This window comes from Capricornis sumatraensis, chromosome 8 (genome assembly GCF_032405125.1).
Source record: "Capricornis sumatraensis isolate serow.1 chromosome 8, serow.2, whole genome shotgun sequence".
Lineage (NCBI taxonomy): Eukaryota > Metazoa > Chordata > Mammalia > Artiodactyla > Bovidae > Capricornis > Capricornis sumatraensis.
The window spans coordinates 97,654,136-97,680,577 of record NC_091076.1 but is presented as its reverse complement, the minus strand read 5'-3'; the positions used below and the strand labels follow the sequence as shown (position 1 = coordinate 97,680,577).

General features: G+C 38.4%; 1 protein-coding gene across 3 annotated transcripts in view; it reads right to left on the bottom strand.

Moving 5' to 3' along the window:
- The window catches only part of TANC2 (tetratricopeptide repeat, ankyrin repeat and coiled-coil containing 2), a 325,633-nt gene that overhangs the window by 60,475 nt on the left and 238,716 nt on the right, over positions 1-26,442 (bottom strand). For all 3 annotated transcript variants that reach the window (XM_068977288.1, XM_068977289.1, XM_068977290.1), the window contains 2 exons: positions 24,656-24,789; positions 9,879-10,110 (listed from right to left, as the gene is read on the bottom strand). In XM_068977288.1, the coding sequence (XP_068833389.1) occupies positions 9,879-10,110; positions 24,656-24,789 (366 nt within the window). The remainder of the gene's footprint in view (positions 1-9,878; positions 10,111-24,655; positions 24,790-26,442) is intronic.

Below are 26,442 nucleotides of genomic sequence, written 5' to 3'. Positions count from 1 at the left end.
TTCTGCTCAGCAGATACATTACAGCTGTCCTCGGTGAGTGAGCACCATCACCAGCCCCACCCCGTGGTGTGCTGGAGCCATCCTGTGTGGTTCAGGAGAATCCACTGAAATATTTTCAGGAGTTGGTTGTTAAGCAACTGGTGGCTTCAAATGGGTCCAAGTGGGACTATTTATTTATACAATTTGTTGTTGTTTAGTTGCTAACTCTTAGCGACTGACTCTAACTCTTAACTGCAAATGTTACAAGCCCTCCTTCCTACAGCTGGTTGTTAAAATTTATAAGCATACCAACTGTCTCCACCACTTCAGTCAGACCTCCTTTAACTTCACCCAGGCTCCGTCATGGGAAAGCCATGATCATCAACTGGAGAAAAAGGCTGATGATAATGCACACATCTGTTGAAATTTTCTTTGGGAAAACATTTCAAGGATCAAGATCAAGAACATGCTCTAAATTATCATCTGAACATTTTAATGAATGAAATAACTCAAACGCTAATAAAATTAAATTTTCATTTCCATAAATTCCCAGTAGACTATAATATTCATCCAAGGAGTAAGCAATATATCATTTCTTTTTTAAAAAATGTGACTCACTTAAACCTAAAAAATTTCGTTTTCTTTTGCTAAATGATCAATTATAAATTTAAGTGAGACCTTAGTAATCTTTTGACTTTGCCTTTCAAATGCAACCAGGCTTACAAGAATGCTTGCCCATTTCAAACTTTGTATATTTAAATACATACTCTGACTCAGTAGCTTTTAAAAGATTTTATCAATGAAAATTTTAGAAACATTGAGGATCAATGAAGGATCTGCTTCATAATTTGCCATGTAAGAACACGTACAGTACAACTACTACCATTATTTCATGGAATAAAAAATATTTTAACATTAGAAGAAGAGAGATATTATCTAACTTTTACATATATATCTATGCAAAACCACATCTGTGTTTTACATCCACACAAATTCTAGGCTGTTTCTATTTTCTTATTTTGTCATGGACTAATGAAAACTTTAAATGGACTGATGCTTAGGAGCCACTGTTCTGGCTGACAAGTCCCTGGGAAGGTCTCTGAAGCCTGTTTACCCTTGTTTTAAATTCCCTGTACATATGTACTCACCAGGGATGCCCCACTGCCCTCACTTACATATATGCTTAATAAATACTTGGAACTGTCTTCCTTAGTAGTCCTAAGATTCTCTCTAGATACCTGAGAGAAACAAGAATTAAAGAGACTGCAAGAGAAGAGGGGACAGCTAGAACCAAAGGCAAAACTGGATCCTAGTGCATGAGATTCTATTGTATTAATATTACTGGTATATTATATAGGGATTCTCAAAAATGAAAAGGCGGCTCACGTAAGACATTTTCTGTTCAAATAAGCTGCACTTTACGTGCACTTCCTTTTAGTTGTGATAACAAACAAGTATCACCTTTCATTTCACCTTGATGGCCAAAGCAAAAGTTCATCAGGAAACTCTGAAACATTTCCATTTGTTTTATATGTATCTGTGTTTGTGTTTTAGTCACCACACTTGCAAAAATGTTGACTCTCATTTTTTAAAGAATAATTTATAAGTTGAAATGTAGCTCCTGAATTTAAATAGAAACTGTTTCTAATGAACCTTCCTGGGAAGAAAACTCCCGTTACCTTAAAAAATTCCCTATTTTAAAAACTATTGTGATAAAAATTTATATATAATTAATACAGTTCATTGTGAAGATCTAAACTATACACATTTGATGAGTTTTGACAAACTCATATACCCTTGTAACTAACATCCTGAACAAAGATAGAACATCTCCATTACCCCAGAGGTCCAGCGCTCAATAGGCACCACTGTTCTGATTCACATCACCATTGATTATACTTGCTTCTTATGATTAACATAAAGTTTTTGAGATTTATCTATCAATACATTGTTGAGTTTGATATCACTTTCTTTCACTTTCACATTGTTGAGTTTACTATTAATTTGTTCCTTTTATTACTAAGAAGCATATTAAGAATTCATTTAGTATGCATCAAATGAATATACAATTTGTTTATGTATGCTTTTGTTGAAGGATCTTTGGGGTGTTTTCAGTTCTTAACCACTATGAATAATCTTTGATATAAAAATTCTTGCATGAGTCTTTTTGTATATATATGTTTTCATTTCTTTTTGGGTAAATACATTTACCTGAAATGTATTTTGCTTGAAGTTGTTTGGTCATAAGAATTAGAATTGCTTGGTCATAATGCAGATTCATATTTAACTTTATAAGGAATGGTCAACTAGTTTTCCAAAGTAGTTGTACCACTTTAAACTCCCACCAGTGATATGTAAGGGTTCTACTTGTGTACCTCAACAACATTTGATGCTCAGCTTTTAAAATTTGACCACTGTGGTGGATGTAAAGTGTTATCTCATTGTGATTTAAATTTGTATTTGCCTGATGACTAATGATAGCAAACACATTTTTATGTGCTGGTAGGCTATTTATATATCTTCTTTTGTGAAGCACCTAAATCTTTTGTCCATTTCAGAATTGATTTATCCTTTCTTCAATAACTTACTGAAATTCTTTAAATGCCATGGATATAAGCACTATGTCGCATACACACGAGTGTGCACACACAGAGAGTGAATTATTTTCTCTCCCTTTGTGATTTTCTTTTCCTTTTCCTTAGTAGTATCTTATGTTGAGCAGACATTTAAAATTTTGATGAAGTCCAATTTATTAATTTTTTCTTACATGATTAATGATTTTTAGGACCTAAGAAATCTTTACCTACCCCAAGGTTGTGAGGATATTCTAAGTTTTTTTCTATTAGCTTTAGAGATTTCGCTTTCATATTTTGGATAAAATCTCAAGTTAATTTTTGTATATGATGCAAGATAAGGATTGAGATTAATTTTTTCCCATACTGGTATCCAGTTGTTGTAGCACCATTTGATGACAAAAAAATTCTTTTTTCCAAATTATCTTGGCATCTTTGAAGGTGGTCAACTGACTCCATATTATGGGTTTATCTTTAGATTCTCCATTGTGTTCCATTGATCTATTTATCTCTCCTTGTGGGAATACCACTCTGTCAGTGGAGTGCTAGAGCTGGCTCAAGTTGGCTCAGGAGAGCTGACTGTTAAGTTTTTTTATGGTCAAATCATGCCCCTGTCCCTGGGCTGATTGTTAAACATTTACTAACATATTACTACCTGTCATGATTTTTATAGCTTTAAATTAAGTCTTGAAACCAGATACTGTTGGCCTATAACTGTTGGTCTTCCAATCCTTTTTTTTTTTAAGATTGTTTTGGCTATTCATGGTTCTTTGAATTTCTGAAAGTTGTTAAAAATAAAAAAATCCTGCTGGGATTTTGATTGGGATTATGTTGAATCTATAGACCACTTTGGGGAAAAACTTCAATCTACAAACATGGCATACCTCTTCCATTTACTAACTTCTTTAATTTTGCTTTGCATGTTTTATAGTTCTCACAGTGGAACTCTTGACACATCTTTTGTTAAATTTATTCTTAAGCATTTTGGTTTTATAGAAAATAGTATTTGCTTACAGTTATCTACTGTTCCATCAAAAAGCTGTTACTCAAATGGCTGGGAAATGGAATCATCTGCAACAAAAACCCACACGTCTGGTATCCGGGCCAGAATGACTTGATTGACTAGAACAGTCAACTGGAAAACTTACATAAATATAGCTGCTACATGTGGTCTGTACTTCTTGATAAACTCAAAGTAGTCAGTCTTTTCACATGGCAATTGTTGTTGTTTGGTTGCTGAGTTGTGTCTGACTCTTTTGCGACCTCATTGGCTCGCCAATATCCTCTGTCCATGGGATTTCCCAGGCAAGAATATTAGAGTGGGTTGTCATCTCCTTCTCCAGGGGATCTTCCTGACCCAGGAACTGAACCTGTATTGTCTGCATTAGCAAGCGGATTCTTTATCACTGAGCCATCAGTGACATGGCAATGTGTCTCCCAAAAACAAGTGTTTCAGTAAACAAGATGGGAACAGGATGGACATTCATAACCTAGCCTCAACTATACACAGCATCATTTTGTCATATTTTCTTGGTTGAAGCAGTCACAAGCTTGCTAAGATTCAAGGGAAGGTGACTCACACTCTAACTCTGGATGGGAGGAATGTCAAAAAATTTGCAGCCATGTTTTAAAACTCCCACACTTTTTAAATTTTTCAGCTGTTTTCTGCTAGTATATAAACACAATTCAGTTCAGTTCAGTTGCTCAGTTGTGTCCGACTTTTTGTGACCCCATAGACTGCAGCATGGCAGGCTGCAACTCCATCACCAACTCCTGGAGCTTGCTCAAACCCATGTCTATCAGGTCGGTGATGCCATCACAATAGATCTCACATACTGACCATGTCGAAGGTAGCTCTACATTCACTAATTCTAGTAGGCTTTTCTTTTCTTTTGTAGATTCCGAATAGTGTTCCGGTAAACAAGCACATCAGCAAATAAAGCAAGTTTTACTTCTTCCTTTCCAATCTTAATCCTGTTTGCTTGTTTGTTTTCTTAACTGCACTACCTTGGACCACTGAAGAATGTCAAAAGTAAGTCATCAGCTCCTGATAAAAGGGGAAATGTATTTAATATTTCATTGTATATGTTTTGGAGTTGTCCTTTATGAGACTAAGTTTTCTTCTATTCCTAGTTTGCAGACCATTTTTACTATTAGTTGTAATTATTTTTTTCTGCATTTATTGAGATTATAAATATATGTTTACATAAAGACATAGATTTTCTCATTTATTCTGCTAGTATGATGAGTCACACTAATTAACTTTCAAATGTTAAACATTGTATTCCTGATCAAGTAGAACTAATCAATTTGCTATTTTGTTTTTCCCAGGATTTTGCTATTATGGTCATGAGGAATTCTTGCCTGTAATTTTCTTTTCTTGTATGGTCTTTACCAAATGTTGCTTTCAGCAGTGTGCTTGTCTAATAAAACAAACTGAGAAATGTTCTCTTCTCCTTTATTTTCTGAAAACATTTATGCAAGATTTATACTATTTCTTCTTTAAACACTGCATACAACTCATTAATAAAACCATTTGAGCCTGGAGTTTTCTTTTTAGAGGTTTATTTTCATTTGAACTTAAATAGGTAAGAGCTACAAATTAAACAGATAAGAGTTATTCAGATTTTTTTCTTTCCTTTTGAGTCACTTTTGTGTAAGTTGTGTTTTTTATAGAATTTGCCCAATTTAAGTTGTTGAATTTATTGCTGTAAATTTTAATTTTAAAAAATATTAAAAAATTTTTTTCTATTCCACAGGTTGCAGCTCTTGCTTTATTAATTCTTTCTGCTTACTCTGGGTTTATTTTCCTCATTTTTTTCTAGTTTACTAACTCATAAACTTAATCATTGATTTTTTACTACTCAGTTTGAAGTTTTTATAATTTCCTTTGTGGTTTCCTCCTTGTCTCATGGGTTGTTTAGAACTGCACTGCTAAATTCCTAAATATCTGGGGATTTTCTGTGTATTGATTTCTAATTAAATTCCATTATCTCAGAGAACATTTTCTGTAAGATTTTAGTTTTTTGAATTCAGACTTATTTTATGGCCCAGATACAATCCTTGTGCCCTTGAAAAGAATGTGTATTATGCAGTTATTGACAGTGTTCTATAAATGCCAACTGGGTCAAATTGGTTGACAGTGTTGTTAAAATCTTCTATATACTTACTAATTTTCTGTCTATTTGTTCTAACAGTTATTGAGACAGAGAAGTTAAAATCTCCAACTATAATTATTTGTCTATTTAGCTCTTTAGTTCCAGTTTAGTTTTTGATTCATGTATTTTGAAACTTCACTATTAGGTTCATGCACACTTAGGATTATTTTATCTTTTGATGAACTGGTCCTTTTATGTTTATGAAATGCCCCTCTGGTCATACTCCTTGTCTTGAAGTCCACTCCTCCTCACATGAATATACTCACTCCAGCTTTCTTATACTCCACGTTTATAGGGTACATATTTTTCTACTCTTTCACTTTGAATCTGTGTCTTTAAATAAACTTTTCTGCACATGGCATATTACTGGGTCTTGCTTTTATAATTCAGTGTGATGGTTTCTGCCTTTTAATAGAATTATTTGGTTCATTTAAATTTAATGTAATTACTGATACAGTTGATATGTCTTTCATTTTGCTTGTTCCATACTTTAAAAAATATATATATATTCTGTTTTTTTCTTTCCAGTCTTCTTTGGGATTAATCAAATAATTTTCAGTATTTCATTTATTTTACAAATTGTGTTTCCAGCTGTTGCTCATGATGGTGATTTTGTTTTCAGGGTAAGAACATGGTAATTTGATAGAATAATTAAATTCACTCAGAGAACATTTATCCATGGGGATATCTAAAGCTGGTTTTGGAGACCTAAATGAGCAACAAATATATTTAGTAGCAAAATTATAAAACACATGAATTACAGTTGAAAATCTAGAGCTGAGCCTGCAAGTATTTGAATCTTTCCCTTAAATTAGCATTCAGATGTAGATCCTGTATCACTGACCTTCCCTCAAGGTACCCCTATATGGGAGCAATTTCTATCTTCACTTATTTGTTCAAAATTTATGTCCTGAAATGCCTGCTGCCTTCATGGTTGAGGTAATCACCATGAAGGATAAAAGCTGAATAAGTTCTTAGCCTCAACAGCATATAATTCAGACAAAGGAATAAGTATAGATACAACTAATTCCTATAAAGCACAAAGTATATCTGACATATAATAAAAGTTCAATAAATGTTAGTAACAAAAACTGAAGTTCTATTAAACATGCAGTAATATATGAAATACCATAAGTAAGATATTAAAAAAACCCTAGTGAAGAGGAACTAAAAAGCCTCTTGATGAAAGTGAAAGTGGAGAGTGAAAAAGCTGGCTTAAAGCTCAACATTGAGAAAACGAAGATCATGGCATCCAGTCCCATCACTTCATGGGAAACAGATGGGGAAACAGTGGAAGCAGTGTCAGACTTTATTTTTTGGGGCTCCAAAATCACTGCAGATGGTGACTGCAGCCATGAAATTAAAAGACGCTTACTCCTTGGAAGAAAAGTTATGATCAACCTAGATAGTATATTCAAAAGCAGAGACATTACTTTGCTGACTAAGGTCCGTCTAGTCAAGGCTATGGTTTTCCCAGTGGTCATGTATGGATGTAAGAGTTGGACTGTGAAGAAGGCTGAGTGCCGAAGTATTGATGCTTTTGAACTGTGGTGTTGAAGAAGACTCTTGAAAGTCCCTTGGACTGCAAGGAGATCCAACCAGTCCATTCTGAAGGAGATCAGCCCTGGGATTCCTTTGGAAGGAATGATGCTGAAGCTGAAACTCCAGTACTTTGGCTACCTCATGCGAAGAGTTGACTCACTGGAAAAGACTCTGATGCTGGGAGGGATTGGGGGCAAGAGGAGAAGGAGACGACAGAGGATGAGATGGCTGGATGGCATCACTGACTTGATGGACGTGAGTCTGAGTGGACTCCAGGAGTTGGTGATGGACAGGGAGGCCTGGCGTGCTGCAATTCATGGGGTTGCAAAGAGTCGGATATGACTGAGCAACTGAACTGAACTGAATGTCAATTTGGAAGGACACTGTAACTTACTGGAGGAAGTAGGTGGATCAGCAGGTATTTCATGAATAAGGTGGTATTTAAGGTGGTCCATGAAAGATGGGTAGGATTCTGAGATGTGAGGAGAAGGCATATCATGAAATGGAATCAATGAGCAGATGTATGGAGGCAGGAAAATGTAAGGAAGTATTTAGGGATTTGTGAATATTTTGGTTTATATGTAAACACATGGTTCATAAGGGTAAAAGTGGATCATAAGGCTAGAAAGTAGGTTGGATCCAGGCCATCAAATACCTTAAATGACAGACTAAGGAGCTGGAAGTTAATTCAGTGAGGTAACAGGGAGTCACTGGAGGTTTCTGAACAGGGAAATTCAGTGACCAGAGCACTGTTTTATAAAGCTTTATCTGGAAGCAGATAAAGTCTAGAAGACTGTAGAGACTGGGGCAGATATTACCCACCAGGAATGCCATGAATGGGTTAGAGATGCACCTAAACATGAATTCCTTCAGCCCTCCGGGCATCAGGAGCTCCATGCAGCTGTAGCCTCAGAGCCAGTGATGTCCAACCATGAGGAATCTTGATTTTTTATCCCTGTGTGCTATATACATTTGAATAATTTTCCAAATGTGTTATGATGTGAAAACAGCACTAGACCAGAAGTCCAAAGACCAGGAAGGGCAGCAACACATATGTGATGTCACAGGCAGCTGAGCAGCCTTTAGGGTGACAGTGGCAGGAATGATTTTGAGATGTGAGAAACATCAAGAAGGCACAATTAATGGGATTTAAAGGTTGACTTTGGCATAAGGAGGCCTGGCGTGCTGCGATTCATGGGGTCGCAAAGAGTCGGACACGACTGAGCAACTGAACTGAACTGAAAGGCTGACTGAATGGACAAAAAACATGTTAAATATTTGTGGTGAAATCTCAATGTTAAAAATGTCTAGGGTGTGGGAAAGCTGATTGGTAGGTAGCAGAGCTATAGACAGAGGTTATCGGAGTCGAGAAGAAAAACTGATACATGGTGATGAGCATGCAAGTCGACATAATGAGACAGTGGTCAGGAGAATGCAAATTCTTATACGAGTACCTGAGAAATGTTCAAGGAAAGTATGTAACTCTCTCAGGGATAAACAGGATTGCTCAGGCATCTCATGCTTACTCAGGTCCTTTTCTTTGGCTCCCAGCATGGACAGAACATGCTGGGGAAGGGGCAGAGGTGAAGAATGAGGTGGTTACATTTAGGCCTTGGCCAACACCAGAGAGCTGACTCATTGGAAAAGACCCTGATTCTGGGAAAGATTGAGGGCAGGAGAAGGGGGTGACAGAGAATGAGATGGTTGGATGGAATCACCAAATCAATGGACATGAGTTTGAGCAAACTCCAGGAGATAGTGAGGGACAGGGAAGCCTGGCATGCTGCAATCTATGGGGCTGCGAAGAGTCGGACACAACTGAAAAACAATACCACCAGTGTTGCAGAGTTAAAACAAAGAAAAGGCATGGATGGACATGATCTGCTGCTGCTATTGCTGCTAAGTCACTTCAGTCGTGCCCGACTCATAGACGGCAGCCCGGCAGGCTCCCCTGTCCCTGGGATTCTCCAGGCAAGAATACTGGAGTGGGTTGGCATTTCCTTCTCCGATGCATGAAAGTGAAAAGTGAAAGTGAAGTCGCTCAGTTGCGTCCGACTCTTAGCGACCCCATGGACTGCAGCCCACCAGGCTCCTCCGTCCATGGGATTTTCCAGGCAAGAGTACTGGAGTGGGGTGCCACTGCCTTCTCTGATGGACATGACCACTTCCCCCCAATTCTTAAAAATATCTTAATACCTTTTAGTGGATGATTAAGTAATTTTTTTTGCATACACGTAGTTATGTAACCCTTTCATTTTACCTGACTGTGGAGTAATTAAAAAAAAGCAATAGAAACTCCATGGCATGGAGAGGGAGCCATGGCTTTAGTGATCTATTTGAACTCCACAGAAAGGACTGGAAGCTCAACTATCTTTAGTTCAAGAAGAATGCATTGTATTTGGAAATGAGAATGAGAATTTTTACGCAGCAAGAAGGAAGTACCAATTCCTGGAGAAATTTCTTATTTTTTTTCTCCCCGAGTAAAACCTTTTATTTGTTAACTGTACCATGTAGGAACATTTAAGTTTTGGCAGTATGATAAAACTAATCATTTCTATAACATGCCCCCAGGTGAACTTGGGCTGCAGAGCCTCCACCTTCCACCTGCTCTGCACCTCATCTGTACCTTTGTGGAGATTTTCCAGGGGCTCCAGCACTCCCCTCCGGAAGGAGGCCATGGGGTCTTGAACACAGGACCGAAGACTCAGCATGCTCTGGAGGTGAGGCTCCCGGAGAAGCTGCTCCCGATAGGCTGCCAGCTGAGGGGAGCGGCAGAGCAGGGCAGCAACGTTGTGGACGAACTCAGGCACCAGGCAGGTGTAGGCGTTATCTGCTTGGCAATAGTGATAGGCAACCACCTAAGAAAGAATGATGAGCATGCAGACAGGTTGGTCAGCAGCAAGAGCAGCAGTCATGGTTGTGCGTGTGTGTTTAGCCACTAAGCTGGTCATGGTTACTGTATGGCTATTCTCTAATGCTATCTTCTGTCACCCCACTCAAATTCTTCAACTGAAAAAAAAGCTGTGAACTTGGAAACTGCCCTGATTTATCTAAGATAACAAATTTGACCCAATATTTCTCTTGTATGTGCATGGTACCATAATTCATAATTAAAACATAAATACAAACTGAGCTTTTCCTCTAGATTAAAATAGGAAGCAGGCCTGAGAATAAAGATTAATCTCTCTAATATTTATTCAGCATGAAGTAGTACACGAAACAATCTGATACTGTAACAAAGCATCAGGAATGAAATAACCAGAGAAATACCATATGTTAGACTCAACAAACATATGCTTATAAGGCATATTTAAAAAGTTATAATTGTGTTGTAATCAGTATTATAGAAAATAAAATAACGCAGACTTAAGAATTATCATTAAATAGTTTTCTGAGCACCCAGAGACAGAGAGGATCAGAATTAGATAATAGGAAGAAGGAGTGAGATTTTTGTCAGATGCATGTGTTAAATTCAAAGAACTCAGAAAAATCCAGGCATCTTAATATCATCTAGGGTCTAGCCAGTCTGGCTGGAACTTGCAATTTTAAGCTCTTGTTTTTTTATTTGTTTAAATTTGCACAGTGTTTGCTTTGTATCTTCTGGTTGTTCCTTTAATCTAGACCACTCTGTTGGCTCAGTACTACCTACAAAAGTGATGGGCCTTTGTAGAAACTGCAGGGGAGATTTAGCCTGAATGTACAGCCCACACTTGACATGCTGCTCAAAACACAGTAAATGCACAGTCATGTTAGCTGACGCCACCGCCACCAGCCATGTCTTCTTCTCCTCTTCCTCTCCATCATTATCATGGTCATCATCAAGGTTCTGTACACTTTTTTCTTTTCAGCTACTGCCTTTGTGCCTCAGGCATTTGAAATTTGCCCTAGGAGCATGCACAGATATACTACTGGGACCCAAGCTCTCAAAGAACAGAATCATCCACGAAAGTGTTCTGCGGTTATTTGAGATAATCATACGGCTTTTATTTTTCAATTTGTTAATGTGGTGAATTACACTGATTGATTTGTAGATACTGAAGAATCCTTGCATCCCTGGGATAAAGCCCACTTGGTCATGGTGTATGATCTTTTTAATGTGTTGTTGGATTCTGATTGCTAGAATTTTGTTAAGGATTTTTGCATCTATGTTCATCAGTGATATTGGCCTGTAGTTTTCTTTGTTTGTGGCATCTTTGTCAGGTTTTGGTATTAGGGTGATGGTGGCCTCATAGGATGAGTCTGCAAGTTTACCTTCCTCTGCAATTTTCTGGAAGAGTTTGAGTAGGATAGGTGTTAGCGCTTCTCTAAATTTTTGGTAGAATTCAGCTGTGAAGCCGTCTGGACCTGGGCTTTTGTTTGCTGGAAGATTTCTGATTACAGTTTCAATTTCCATGCTTGTGATGGGTCTGTTAAGATTTTCTATTTCTTCCTGGTTCAGTTTTGGAAAGTTGTATTTTTCTAAGACAAGGGTGCCTGCTTTCACTGCTACTATTCAACATAGTTCTGGAAGTTTTGGCCACAACAATCAGAACAGAAAAAGAAATTAAAGGAATCCAAATTGGAAAAGAAGAAGTAAAACTCTCAGTGTTTGCAGATGACATGATCCTCTACATAGAAAACTCTAAAGACTCCACCAGAAAATTACTAGAGCTAATCAATGAATATAGTAAAGTTGCAGGATACAAAATCAACACACAGAAATCCCTTGCATTCCTATACATTAATAATGAGAAAGTAGAAAAAGAAATTAAGGAAACAATTCCATTCACCATTGCAATGAAAAGAATAAAATACTTAGGAATATATCTAACTAAAGAAACTAAAGACCTATATATAGAAAACTATAAAACACTGGTGAAAGAAATCAAAGAGGACACTAATAGATGGAGAAATATACCATGTTCATGGATTGGAAGAATCAATATAGTGGAAATGAGTATACTACCCAAAGCAATCTACAGATTCAATGCAATCCCTATCAAACTACCAGTGGTATTTTTCACAGAGCTAGAACAAATAATTTCACAATTTGTATGGAAATACAAAAAACCTCGAATAGCCAAAGCAATCTTGAGAAAGAAGAATGAAACTGGAGGAATCAACCTGCCTGACTTCAGGCTCTACTCCAAAGCCACAGTCATCAAGACAGTATGGTACTGGCACAAAGACAGACATATAGATCAATGGAACAAAGTAGAAAGCCCAGAGATAAATCCACACACCTATGGACACCTTATCTTCAACAAAGGAGGCAAGAATATACAATGGATTAAAGACAATCTCTTCAACAAGTGGTGCTGGGAAAACTGGTCAACCACTTGTAAAAGAATGAAACTAGATCACTTTCTAACACCATACACAAAAATAAACTCAAAATCGATTAAAGATCTAAACGTAAGACCAGAAACTATAAAATTCCTAGAGGAGAACCTAGGCAAAACACTCTCCGACATAAATCACAGCAGGATCCTCTATGACCCACCTCCCAGAATATTGGAAATAAAAGCAAAAATAAACAAATGGGATCTAATTAAAATTAAAAGCTTTTGCACAACAAAGGAAACCATAAGCAAGGTGAAAAGACAGCCTTTGGAATGGGAGAAAATAATAGCAAATGAAGCAACTGACAAACAACTAATCTCAAAAATATACAAGCAACTCCTGCAGCTCAATTCCAGAAAAATAAACGACCCAATCAAAAAATGGGCCAAAAAACTAAATAGACATTTCTCCAAAGAAGACATACAGATGACTAACAAACACATGAAAAGATGCTCAACATCACTCATTATCAGAGAAATGCAGATCAAAACCACAATGAGGTGCCATTTCACACCAGTCAGAATGGCTGTGATCCAAAAGTCTATAAGCAATAAATGCTGGAGAGGGTGTGGAGAAAAGGGAACCCTCTTACACTGTTGGTGGAAATGCAAACTAGTACATCCACTATGGAGAACAGTGTGGAGATTCCTTAAAAAACTGGAAATAGAACTGCCTTATGACCCAGCAATCCCGCTGCTGGGCATACACACCAAGGAAACCAGAATTGAAAGAGACACGTGTACCCCAATGGTCATCACAGCACTGTTTATAATAGCCAGGACACGGAAGCAACCTAGATGTCCATCAGCAGATGAATGGACAAGAAAGCTGTGGTACATATACACAATGGAGTATTACTCAGCCATTAGAAAGAATACATTTGAATCAGTTCTAATGAGGTGGATGAAACTGGAGCCGATTATACAGAGTGAAGTAAGCCAGAAAGAAAAACACCAATACAGCATACTAACACATATATATGGAATTTAGAAAGATGGTAACAATAACCCTGTATGCGAGACAGCAAAAGAGACACAGATGTACAGAACAGACTTCTGGACTCTGTGGGAGAGGGAGAGGGTGAGATGATTTGTGAGAATGGCATTGAAACATGTATAATATCATATAAGCAATGAAATTGCCAGTCTAGGTTCGATGCAGGATACAGGATGCTTGGGGCTGGTGCACTGGGAAGACCCAGAGAGATGGTATGGGGAGGGAAGAGGGAGGGGGGTTCAGAATTGGGAACTCATGTACACCTGTGGCAGACGCATGCTGATGTATGGCAAAACCAATACAGTATTATAAAGTAAAATAAAGCAAAAAAAAAAAAAAAAAAAGAAAGAAAGTGTTCTGCTTTGAAATGACTCCTAACCTGTAGGTATGGTCATCCTAGCTCTTTAACAAATACTGGCAATATCACTTTTTAAAAAATATCTGAAATCCTTTTCATTAACATTTTAAAAAATGAACAACACAGGAAATGTTACTACACCTGGAAAGCTGAGGACAGGAATTGCTTGTAAGCGAAGCAATGATGTCTGGCATAGTGTGGAAATGGAAATGAGGAGGTGTACTTAGAAATCTCCACTCTCTTCTGTAGATAGATTGATCACTGCTTTATTACTGATCTTAAACACAATGTAAGGAATCCAAACAGAAAGCTTGACAGCAATTGGTCTGTCCTCTCAATGAACAGTGAAAGTCAGTGGTTCTGTCCACATGGACACAAATCTCCACTTCATAAAAAGAAAACAGCAAATCTCTGAATCAATATGAACTTTCATTATATTTTATCTCAATTGATTTCCTATGTCGAGGCAAAGCACAGCTGAGCAAATCAGCTATAACTTACCCTCTACCTAAAGTAATGAGATACGAGTTTGAAGATAAAAAGTTTAAAATTTAGGAAGAGGGTTCTTGCTGTGGTTTCATTAAAAATCATCTACACTCTTGGCTATCTGAAGTTTCACATAACAGAGATCACTGAGAAAGTTGCCCCTTCTGGGGCTGCCTTTGTTTCTTTGAATTTAAAAATTTTTAGGCATTCCAAATACAAAATCTTAACTCCTCTACAGACTTCAGGCAGAAAGACCATTCAACATCTTCATGAAATTTGTACTTTGACTCAAAATAGGTCACTTACTAGATATTTCCAGGCAGCTACACGGTATGTAAATGTACATATAATCTGTCAAAAACACTTGGTATTTCTCCCAAATTATCTGTTGATATTACAACAACTTTTCCCGCATACACAAATAGGAAACAGATAGTTTTTACCTTCAGTCTCTCACTCTGCTAGTGTTCAGTGAAGGGTAACAGATCACTCCCTCCACCTCTGAGGAAGTGACCACAGCCTATATTCAGTCACTATTATTCCAATAATACCAGACCAACTGGTATTACTGGAATAATAATACTGCAATATCAGACCACCTTACCTGCCTCCTGAGAAATGTGTATGCAGGTGAAGAAGCAACAGTTAGAACTGGACACGGAAAATCAGACTGGTTCCAAATTGGGAATGGAGTATGTCAAAGCTGTATATTGTCACCCTGCTTATTTAACTTATATGCCCAATACATTGTGCAAAATGCCAGGCTGGATGAAGCACAAGCTGGAATCAAGATTGTTGGGAGAAATATCAATAATTTCAGATGACATCACCCTTATGGCAGAAAGTGAGGAGGAATTAAAGAGCCTCTTGATGAAAGTAAAAGAGGAGAGTGAAAAAGTTGGCTTAAAACTCAACATTCAGAAAACTATGATCATGGCATCCAGTCCCATCACTTCATGATAAATAGATGGGGAAACAATAGAAACAGTGACAGACTTTATTTTGTTGGGCTCAGCCATGAAATTAAAAGACGCTTGTTCCTTGGAAGAAAAGCTATGACCAACTTAGACAGCATATGAAGAAACAGAGACATTACTTTGCCAACAAAGGTCCATCTGGTCAAAGCTATGGTTTTTCCAGCAGTCATGTATGGATGTGAGAATTGGACCATAAAGAGAGCTGAGCGTCAAGAATTGATGCTTTTTGAGCTGGAGTGTTGGAGAAGACTCTTGAGAGTCCTTTGGACTGCAAGGAGATCAAACCAGTCAGCCCTAAAGGAAATCAATCCTAAATATTCATTGGAAGGACTGATGCTGAAGCTGAAGCTCCAATACTTTGGCCACCTGATGTGAACAACTGACTCATCAGAAATGACCTTGATGCTGGGAAAGATTGAGGGCAGGAGGAGAAGGGGACAATAGAGAATGAGATGGCTGGACGGCATTACCAACTTGATGGACATGGTGATGCTATCCAACCATCTCATCCTCTGCTGCCCTCTTCTGCTCCTGCCTTCAATCTTTCCCAGCATCAGGGTCTTTTCTAATGAGTCAGTTCTTCACATCAGTTGGCCAAAGTACTGGAAGCTTCAGCTTCAGCATCAGTCCTTCCAAGGAGTATTCAGAGTTGATTTCCCTTAGAATTGACTGATTTGATCTTCTTTCTGTCCAAGGGACTCTTTAAGTCTTCTCCAGCACCACAATTAAAAGCATCAATTCTTTGGGCTCAGCCTTTTTTACGGTCCAACTCTCACATCAGCTGTCATTGGCATCACTTAAAATTTTTGGGGGGGTCATGCCACATGGCATGCAGGATGGGGGATTCTGACCATGGATTGAATCTGTGCCCCCTGCAGTGGAAGTGCAGGCTCTTAACCATGGGACCACCAGGGAGGTCCCAGCATTACTTAAACTCTAATGTTGCCACTGACCTTCCTTCACACTCTCATATTTTTATTTTTTATTTCTCATCACTCTTTCTTGAACTCTCTCACTACCACCTGGTTGATTTCCTACTCGGAACATCCCTTCCACTACTTCCGTTTGGCTTTTCCTGTGTCTAGTGACCTCGTGGCTCAGGGTAAAAACATTTTCTTTGCCCTTTCTCCCTCAACTATGGCTGTAATTCGACTCCTGGGACTGGCAGCTAGGAATAGCTCAAGACTTGGGTTTGGCCTCAGTAATTTTCCAGCTTGGAGCTCCTTTTTTTTGCAGTAGGATTTTTTAAAAAACTTTTTATTTTGAACTAATTTTAGACTTAAATGTTGCAAAAAGATGTGTTTCCGTATATTCCTTACCCAGCTTCCCTGAACATCTTACATAATCACAGCATAATTATTGGAACCAGGAAATAACACTGGCACACTATGAACTAGAGGCAGTATTCAAACTTTGTCAGTTTTCTGCTCATGACCTTTTTCGGATCCAGCATTCTATCCAGTTGTTATTTCTCCTTAGACTCTTGTAGTCTGTAAGAGCGCCTCAGTCTTTGTCTTTCACGACCTTGACACTTTTGAAGAGTACTGATCCATTACTTTGTTGAGTAACAGTCAATGTGAGTTCCTCTTATGTTTTTCCTCATATTCCAATTGAGACTTTTTTTGGCAAGAATACCACAAAAACAATGTTTTGTCCTTTTCAGTGGATCATGTCACAGGGTTCATGACGTGACATGTCCTGATACTGGTGGTGCTGACCTTGATTGCTTGGCTAAGGTAAAGGTTTCTGCCAAGTTTCTTTACTATAAAGCTACTGTCTTATCCTTTATAGTTAAATATCTTAGAGGAGTTACTTTGAGTTAGTGCAAATACCGTTCCTCCCCAAATTGTTACCCGGTAATTTCAGTATCCACCTGCAACATTATTATTATTACCATAAGGTACTACCTGGTGATTACAGTTTACAGTCCTACATTACACAGTTGAAAATGACTTAAGAGAGTAGATTTTAAAAGTTCTTATGACACAAAAAATTCTGTAACTATGTGAGGTGATGGTTATTAACTAAACTTATACACATATCAAATCATTATGCCATACATCTTTAACTGATAAAATATTCTATGTCAGTTAATCTCGATAGAACTGGGGAAAATGCATGATGAGATGCGTTTCTTTTTTTTTTGGCAAGAATACCACAAAAACAATGTTTTGTCCTTTTCAGTGGATCTCAATTGGAAAAAAATCTCAATTGGAATATGAGGATGAAAAATGCAGGATGAAATACAAGATGCAGGTGTAACACAAGCTGGGGCCATCTAAGGAACTAAGGAGAGCCAGAAAAGCCTCCTTAGAGGTGAAACTTAAGCTGAAATCTAAAGGATGATGAGAAGCGGATTGGGGCAGGTGTGTCCCAGGCAGAGGAAGACAGCACGTGTGAAGCCCCTCAGGAAAGACATAGCTTTACACCTCCAGTGTGGCTAGAATGTGAGTGAGTGGGGAGAGGCGGGAGATATGAGCAGATACACAGAGCAGAGGCTTTCATCTGGGGTGGCTCTGCTCCCCGGGGGACATCTGGTGACATCTGGAGACAGTTTTGGTCAACACAACTGTGGGTGGAGGGATACCACTAGACAGTGGGCAGAGGCCCAGGATACTCCTGAGCATAGTACACTAAACAGGACAGCCCACAGACCAAGAGTTATCTGGCCCAAAATGTCAATGGTGTTGAGGCTGAGAAACCCTGGGCTAGATAAAAAATGTAAAGGCCCTCTGGGCTTTCCAGGTGGTGCTAGGGGTAAAGAACCTGCCTGCCAATGCAGGAGACAGAGGAGACTTGGGTTCGATCCCTGGGTCAGGAAGATCTCCTGGAGAGGCCATGGCAACCCACTCTAGTATTCCTGCCTGGAGAATCCCATGGACAGAGGAGTCTGGCCTGCTACAGACCATGGGGTTGTGCACCAATACAACTGAAACAACTTAGTACCCATGCATGTAAAGGTCCTTTACGATAATAGTCATGTTTCAAGAAGGGAGTTTGGATTCCATTCAAGGGCAAGGAGGAGCCACTGACAGATTTTAAGTAGCAAGAACAGAAATATGTTTTAGAAAGATTCCTCAGAGTTCAGTACAGAGAACAGATTACAAGTTATTCACTCATTTAACACATACTTCTGTGCTAGGCGTTGTGTTAGGAGCTGGTGACAGAGTGGTGAACAATAATTTAAATACTGACCCATCTAGTGGAAGAGACAAGATTAAAAAGCAAAAACAACAACAACAAAAAAACCCCAGAGAAATGAATAAATAAGGTTGTTTCCATATTCAGTATCCTGAGTGTAGATGCATCTGAGTCTCACTATAAAATTTTGGTGTTAATTTTTAGAGGAAAAAAAAAAAAACCCTAGACACATTTTATAAAACATCATTTATAGGTTATCTGCTGTTTAGTTTGGATCACATTTCTCCTAAAATGTAAATCTTTTCGAAATAGCCAACTGGAACCCAAACCAAATCTCATACTTTTTTTCTTTTTCCAAATCTCATACTTCACTGTTGTTATTTTTTGTTTTCCTCTCTCCCTATGAGTATGTGTGTGTGTGCGCGGTATAAGTCTCTTATTATGCTCAACATGCATTTCGGAACTGCCGACATGATCACTTCCTTGGCTGATACCTTTAACACTAGTAGCAACTAGCTCAGGAACCATGATCATTTGACATCATCCTGATTTAGTACAGAACTAGTCTCTTGGCAAGGATGACATTTCAGTTTTTTTTCTTATATAGATTTCCTTAGGGGGGAAAAATCCTCTGCTTTTTGTGTCTCTGTGACACGTCTTAAAATTAGCTAGTTTCTCTAATTAGCTTATTTAAGAGGTATTAGCTTCTTAGTTTAAGGATTAAGCCAGTGACAACTTACCTAATGTGACAAGAGCTTCTAGTCACTTTTGAAAAAGAAAACTTTTTGAAGAAGAATTTGAGGTCAGCGAAATTTCTGGAAGGTGCTCCTTCATTATAAGTTTCTTGCTTTGAAGCCATTTTCAATTATTGACAGATTTTTCCAAAAGAACACTAAACAAAAATCCTTCCTGTTGCACTGGAGAGCGGTACAGTGGTTAAAAGCCTGGACTCTGGAGCCTGCCTGCTTCAGTTTAAATCGTGGTTTTAAGTCATGTTCTAGTTATTTTGGTGAGTTACATAACCTCAGTATGAGGTGAGTTTCTGTATCTGTTAAATGGGAAGAAGACGACTTACTTTATTGCGGTGAACACTGAGTCTGTATCTGAGCTCTGCTATTTACTAATAGGAAGACACTGGAAAAATTAACTATCACTGAAGCCCAGTGTCCTCATCTGTAAAATGGGGATGATAATGACCACCTCAGAGGTTCAAGGTAAGAATGAAGAAGCGAAATAACAAATATAATGTAAAAAGTACTAAGCTCAATGTGTATTATGCCCACAGTAAATAGAAGTCAGTCTCTCTGTCTGGAGAATTCTACATGTCTGACCACTCAGATAACAGAATGAAACCCTGGAAAAGTGATGGTTGTTCTAAAGTTACACATCCAGGAAAGACTCTGAACAAGATCTCCACACACCTCAACTGTACTTCAGAAGAAACACATAATATTAACTGGAAATACATTAAGAGATCTAGACATAGCAAAACCTGTCACTTCAAGTGAAAAGTGTTTCTTCAATAAATAAAACTGCTCTAAAGTTGTGACAAAAACTCAATGTTCTCAATTATGAAGATGCATAAGAAGCCTCACGAATACTATGAAATATTAATGATAATGAATGATACACAAGAACTGACACTAAGAACTCTATCAAATCTAGAAGTTTTTCAAGGGTACTTTTAATTTTCATATAATAGCTTGCATTATCAATATACTAACTGATTTGAAAAGATCTCATCATTTGTTACAGATGAGAAGCAAGGTTGCTGGCTTCTGCTCTATGCTTCTATAGCACAAACCTGTGTTGGAACTGGGACATGTGGCACAATTACTGGGATAACATTCAATTTTAATCTAAGGGGCCATTTGTTTCACAACGTTCAGTGTAAATTTTAAGATATTCCATCTCTGCATACAAACAGAGGTATTTATATTTTGCTTAAGGAAGAAATAAGCATGAGACTTTAAATATATTACTTAAGTGTAAATAACGACTAGTATATCTCACTTCTAACATTTAACATCTTCAAAATATTGAATCAAATATCAACTTTAAGGAGTCATTTCTTATAGAAGGTTTGCTGCTGCTGCTGCTGCTGCTGCTAAGTTGCATCAATCATGTCCAACTCTGTGCAACCCCATAAAAATATCCCATTTCTAGGTACAAAAGAGATTGATTTATCTTGTGCTTAAGGAAGGCACAACCATGGAATTTAAAACATGATCAGTTTTCAAGTAAGTATAACTACTAATTTCCTACTAAAAATAAATAACATTTTCCAAATATTGAACATATGGAATCTTGGGATTTCTTTCTTTCTCTCTCTTCTAACTTTTTGACTGCACCACAAGGCATGTGGGATCTTATTTCCCCAATCAGATACCGAACCTGTGTTCCTGGCAGTGGAAGTGCAGAGTCTTAATGGGTAGACAGCCAGGTTTTTCTCCTGATGAGAGACTAAGAAGTGACAACATGTGAAGACTTTCTTTCTAGCACTCATCACCATCTGATATACCATGTATTTGTTTGTTTATTGGCCTTCTCCCACCACAAAAACGTAGGCTACCTAATAACAGGGACTGTGTCTGTCTTGTTCACTGCTTTAGCTTCAATCTTATATTACGGGTGTTCCTAACATCTATTCCAAATGAATAAATAAATGACTCTGATGATGAAAGCTCTTCAGCATTTGTGTATTTCTAGATGACATTTATTCTGATTTTTCTAAAGAAGAGGCTGGAGTCAGCTTACACAAAGAAAACACAAAGATGTCTTTTAAAGTTGCACTGAGTTAGCAGTGAAATGAGGGAAGTCTCAAACTGTTTTCAGTAGCCCATTTATAAATGGGTGTGTACCACTAAGTGGGGACAACTGAAACTGTAGTTGGGGGAAACATGCCATTTCTGGCTCACACCTGGACAGGATTTCTATGAAGAAATTAGAAGCTTATGACAGTGAAGATGCCTTCCTGTTCGCCATTACTGATTAACCATGACAAGAGACTTCTTCAAACACTGGAGACGGCATTCCTCCAAAATAAGGAGAATAAGAAACAGAAATGTGGAGACTTCCCTACCAGTCCAGTGGTTAAGGCTCTGTGCCTCCACTGCAAGGGTGGGGGAGGGGAACAGGTTCAATCCCTGCTTAGGGAACTAAGATCCCACTATGTGGCCAAATAAATAAATAATTGTCACAAAATAAAGAAAAGATTATCACAGAGTGATTTGGGGGGAAAAAAAGAAACATAAATTTAAACTCTGTTGATGAGAAATATCTAATCTGATTATAATATATAAAGATGGAATATGAATGCAGGATTAAGTGGCTTAACTGAAGGTGAAGCAAGTGCTAGCTGAGGATATAAGGCCGAATCATCTGTCAAACCTCAGAAAAGCACAGGAATTATAAGCACCAAATACTGTGGAAAAGAGGGGTGAGGAAGGAAGTTGAAAACACAGACATTATTTGACATTTATGGAAGGAGCAGTTGGATCCCCAGCTATCCCTCCCATCTTGCCCAGCTGGGTGACTACCTTCCCCAAAACCCACAGGAAAGAGGATTATATTCACTCAAGACAACTAAGTAAGAGAATCTAGGCTTAGGGACACCAGACACAGGGTAGGTAAGGAGCAGGTGCAGGACTGAAACAAGGGGCTTATGTAAAAGTCTGCAATCTAAGTGATGAGACTTCACTTTCTCTCACTAGCTTCGGAATGCTGGCAACCAGGATATACACCCTCCAGAAGACTGGTGGATTCCCTGCTAGATAAGATGAACAGTGCAAGAAAAAAACTTATGGACACTGACTTTGGGGTTTTCCAGTAAAAGCTGACAGGTCATCTTAATTCTCTATAGTGAAGCTCTCTGCATACACAAGCTTCCACCAGGTTTTCATTACCTAACTATTAAGGAAGAGATAAGAGAACATACTGCATCCATAACACAAAAACAGTATGCTATAAAAAAGAGTGGAACAACTGGGGGAAAAAAGGACCTATTGGAAATTAAAACTATGATAGCCAATTTGTTTTGTGTGTGTGAAAGTATTGCAAGGTGATGTGGAGGAAATCTCTTTAAAATGGATCATAAAACAAAATAGGAAAATGAAAGTATAGGAAACAGGGAAGTAAAGAAGAGTATTAACACAGGAAATTAATTTTTGATTAAAAGGAGTTGTAGGAGATAACCGAGGAAGTGGTGGTGAGGAAATTATCAATAAATAATACAAAAGCATTTCCCTGAATCAAAGAATATACCCAGGGTTCTGCTGCTGCTGCTGCTAAGTCACTTCAGTCGTGTCCGACTCTGTGCGGTCCCATAGACCGCAGCCCCCCAGGCTCTCTCGTCCCTGGGATTCTCCAGGCAAGAACACTGGAGTGGGTTGCCATTTCCTTCTCCAATGCATGAAAGTGAAAAGGGAAAGGGAAGTCGCTCAGTTGTGTCCGACTCTATGAAAAAAAAAAGAGACCTAGTAAGAGTGGTGATAGAGAAGATTCTAAAAGCTTCTGGAGGGAAGAAAAAGTTAAGAATCAGGAGTAAGAATAGTACTATATTGGGATGGAACTAGAGGATGAGATGTTAGATAGCTTCACCAACTCAGTGGACATGAGTTTGAGTAAACTCCGGGAAATAGTGAAGGGCAGGGACGCCTGGTATGCTGCAGTCCACGGGGTCACAAAGAGTCAGATATGACTTAGCAACTAGAACAAGAAAACTGTATACTTAAATAGTAATATTGGAAGTTCAAGATGGATATCTTCCAAAAGGGAGCAGATATATGTATATGTATGGCTGATCCAAGCTATGTGCAGTAGAAGCTAACACAACATTCTAAAGCAATTATGCTCCAATATAAATTAACTTAAAAAATTAAAAAAAAAGGTGTATGCCTTCAAAATTCTGAGGGAGAATAATTTTTCAACTCCAGTTTTATGGTATCAAACAAATGGTAATGTATAAGAATGGAATAAAAACACTTTTACGAACATTACATCTCAGAAAATTTACCTCCTTGGTATCTTTTCTTGGGAAGCTACTAGAGGATGTACTCCATCAAAGAAAGGAATATAATCCAGAAAGATGATGACATGGGATCAAACACAGCAACAGAACTTCCAGGGTAACAACTAGCTGGTAAGCCTTGACAGCATCCAAGGTCCAGGTTAGTTTGATGCCAAACTCTGGGGCTTTTAGAGTGTGTGTGTGTGGGAATATAACTGATGTGGAAAGTTGTACTGAGAGCCATTTTACAAAGCATTAAGAGTTATAGAAAGACAATCATTGTTTTGAAGAAAAAGAAGCAAATTTTAAAATGAGGCATTTCATAACCCAGGAAAAACAAAACTGCTCAAGAAGAAAATGTTATTCTTGGTTCTACAGTGAATCGTATTGCCACAGTATTAATACTGAAAATAGTATCACACAGATTCAGACAAAAATCACGATATAACTGTAGTGACATGGTGGACAGAGCAAAGAAGGTGAAAGAGCTAAAATTCTCATCATCCATAATAAGAAGCAACAGATAATGTACAGAACTGATCAAAATAGTTATAGCAGGCCATAAATATTATTTACAAAGATGGAGGTATGGATCAGAGAAATATCTCTAAACATTGAAAGTGTTTGCCTTTGGGGAGAGGGTGGCTTGGGGAGGAGAAAAGAATTCCTGGTTTTTATTATAAGTCTTTGAACATTATTTGATTTCCTGAACTATGTGTATATATTGCTTTGATAATAATAAAGAAAATTACAATGTAAAATATAAAAAATTCATGGATAGTGCAGTATAGCAGGAAGTTATGAGCTAGGAATGAAAATTAAAAAACTATATTGATTGCTTATACTGTGATCTTGGGTAAATCATATAACTTTAAGTCTCCACTTTCTTATCTATTCGTTATGGGACTTTGGTTATTTCTAAGGGTCCTTCCAACAATAAGTTTCTGATTCCAAAATAACAAAGTATTTTTTAGGAACAGCAAAGAAAGAGAAAGTTTTCTCTATATTTTAATGGTATACCTATATATACCCTGCTTTGCTGGGGTCTCCCTACCATTGTTCTGTTGACGTTAAAATGGCACTAGCGCGCCCGCACCCTGGGGATCCTCTCGTACCTGTGAGGCTAGTCTCCGCATGGCCTCCTCCTGCCGCCTGCGCATTTCTGGAGTTCCTGGGCAGCTTCCACTGGTGATGGAAGAGTGGGCTGATGGTGGCTGTGTCAGTGGCAGCTCTCTGTTGGCATCCACATCTGGATTAAAAAGATGAGATGTTTGCATCAGATCATCATAAAACTCTGAACTGGTTGAAGACAAGCTAAATTCAATGTGTTGCACAATCCCGCAATTCTACTCTTAGGTATGTACCCAAGAGAATTTAAAATGTATGTCCATGAAAAAACTTGTACACAAATGATCAAAGAAGCAAGATTCACATCAGCTCCAAAGTGGAAACAATCCAAACATCCATCAACTGATGAACTGATAAAATGTGGTACAGCCCCACAAGGGAACATTACTTGACAATAAAAAGAAATAAAATACCAATACATGCAAAACAACATGGATAACCCTTGGAAGTGTTACACTCACTCAAAGAAGCCAGTTGCAAAAGGTTATATAGTGTATGATTCTATTTATTTGAAATGCCAAGAACAGGAAAATCCACAGGAGACAAAACAGCAGATTCGTGGTTGCCTAGGGGTGGAGATAGGGACTTAGCAGGGAAATGAAGACTGACTGCTAACAGGCATGGGATTTCTTTTAGGGGGAATGAAAACATTCTAAGATTATGGTGACTGCTTTACAACTCAGTGAATACACTAAAATGCACTGAATTGAACCATTTAAATGGGTGAATTACAGGGTTAGGTGAATTGTAGCTTAATAAAGCTGTTTTTAAAAAATTCCATTTGTTCATGTTATTTAGGTAGTATCTTAACTACTACTGGGCTTCCCTGGTGGCTCAGAAGATAAAGCGTCTGCCTGTAATGCAGGAGACCCGGGTTTGATCCCTGGGGTGGGAAGAGCCCCTGGAGAAGGAGATGGCAACTCACTCCAGTATTCTTGCCTGGAGAATCCCATGGGTAGAGGAGCCTGGCGGGCTACAGTCCATGGGGTCGCAAAGAGTCGGACATGACTGAGCGACTTCACACATGCACGCTAACTACTACCAGAAATCATGGACTACATTTGTGAATAAGGACAATATTTTAACAAGGGGCACAAAATAAGTAGGCTGTTACTGGATGGCCAACAGCTATTGAAGAGGAGGAGGAACGGGGAAAATGGTTTTCATGCGAGTCCCTACCAGGAGGACTGAATCGAGACCTCTTCCACCCAACTGGCTGTTGCCTAGAGTTCTGGATACACTGCAGGAGGGGAGGTGTGGGAGACAGCAGTGAAAGAAGGCTGAAGAAACAGTAAGTCCAGCGGCTGTCACTGTATCATGCCTGTTGCTCACTCCCTTGCTCCACTCCGTTTCCCTTCATCTGGTCCTTGATTTTGTGGGTAATTATGGTTTTCTGTCTTCTAGCTGTTCCCTTCTGGAGACGCCTTCCTTTCTGTTTGGGTGTTTTTACTTTCTGCTTGGTATTCAGAGAAGAGTGGAAAACAAGTGAATCGGGAGGAGCTGCTGGTGTACACAGCAAATTGGCAAAATGGATTTCTGAGACGAGCAGGGTTGGGAGAGGAGGAACTACTCACTGCACAGCTATTTGGGGGCACGGCAGCTGTTGGCAAATATCAAACCCAAACAATAACTACACTGAGACTTCTAGGGATAGGAGAATAGAGTCCTGTGTTAGACTGAACTTCCCTAACGAATGTACTGAGTATCTCTGTAGTTCATGTGATAATATCCCAGTTACGCAACAGGTCCATTTTCACAAAATGTTTTTGTTCTT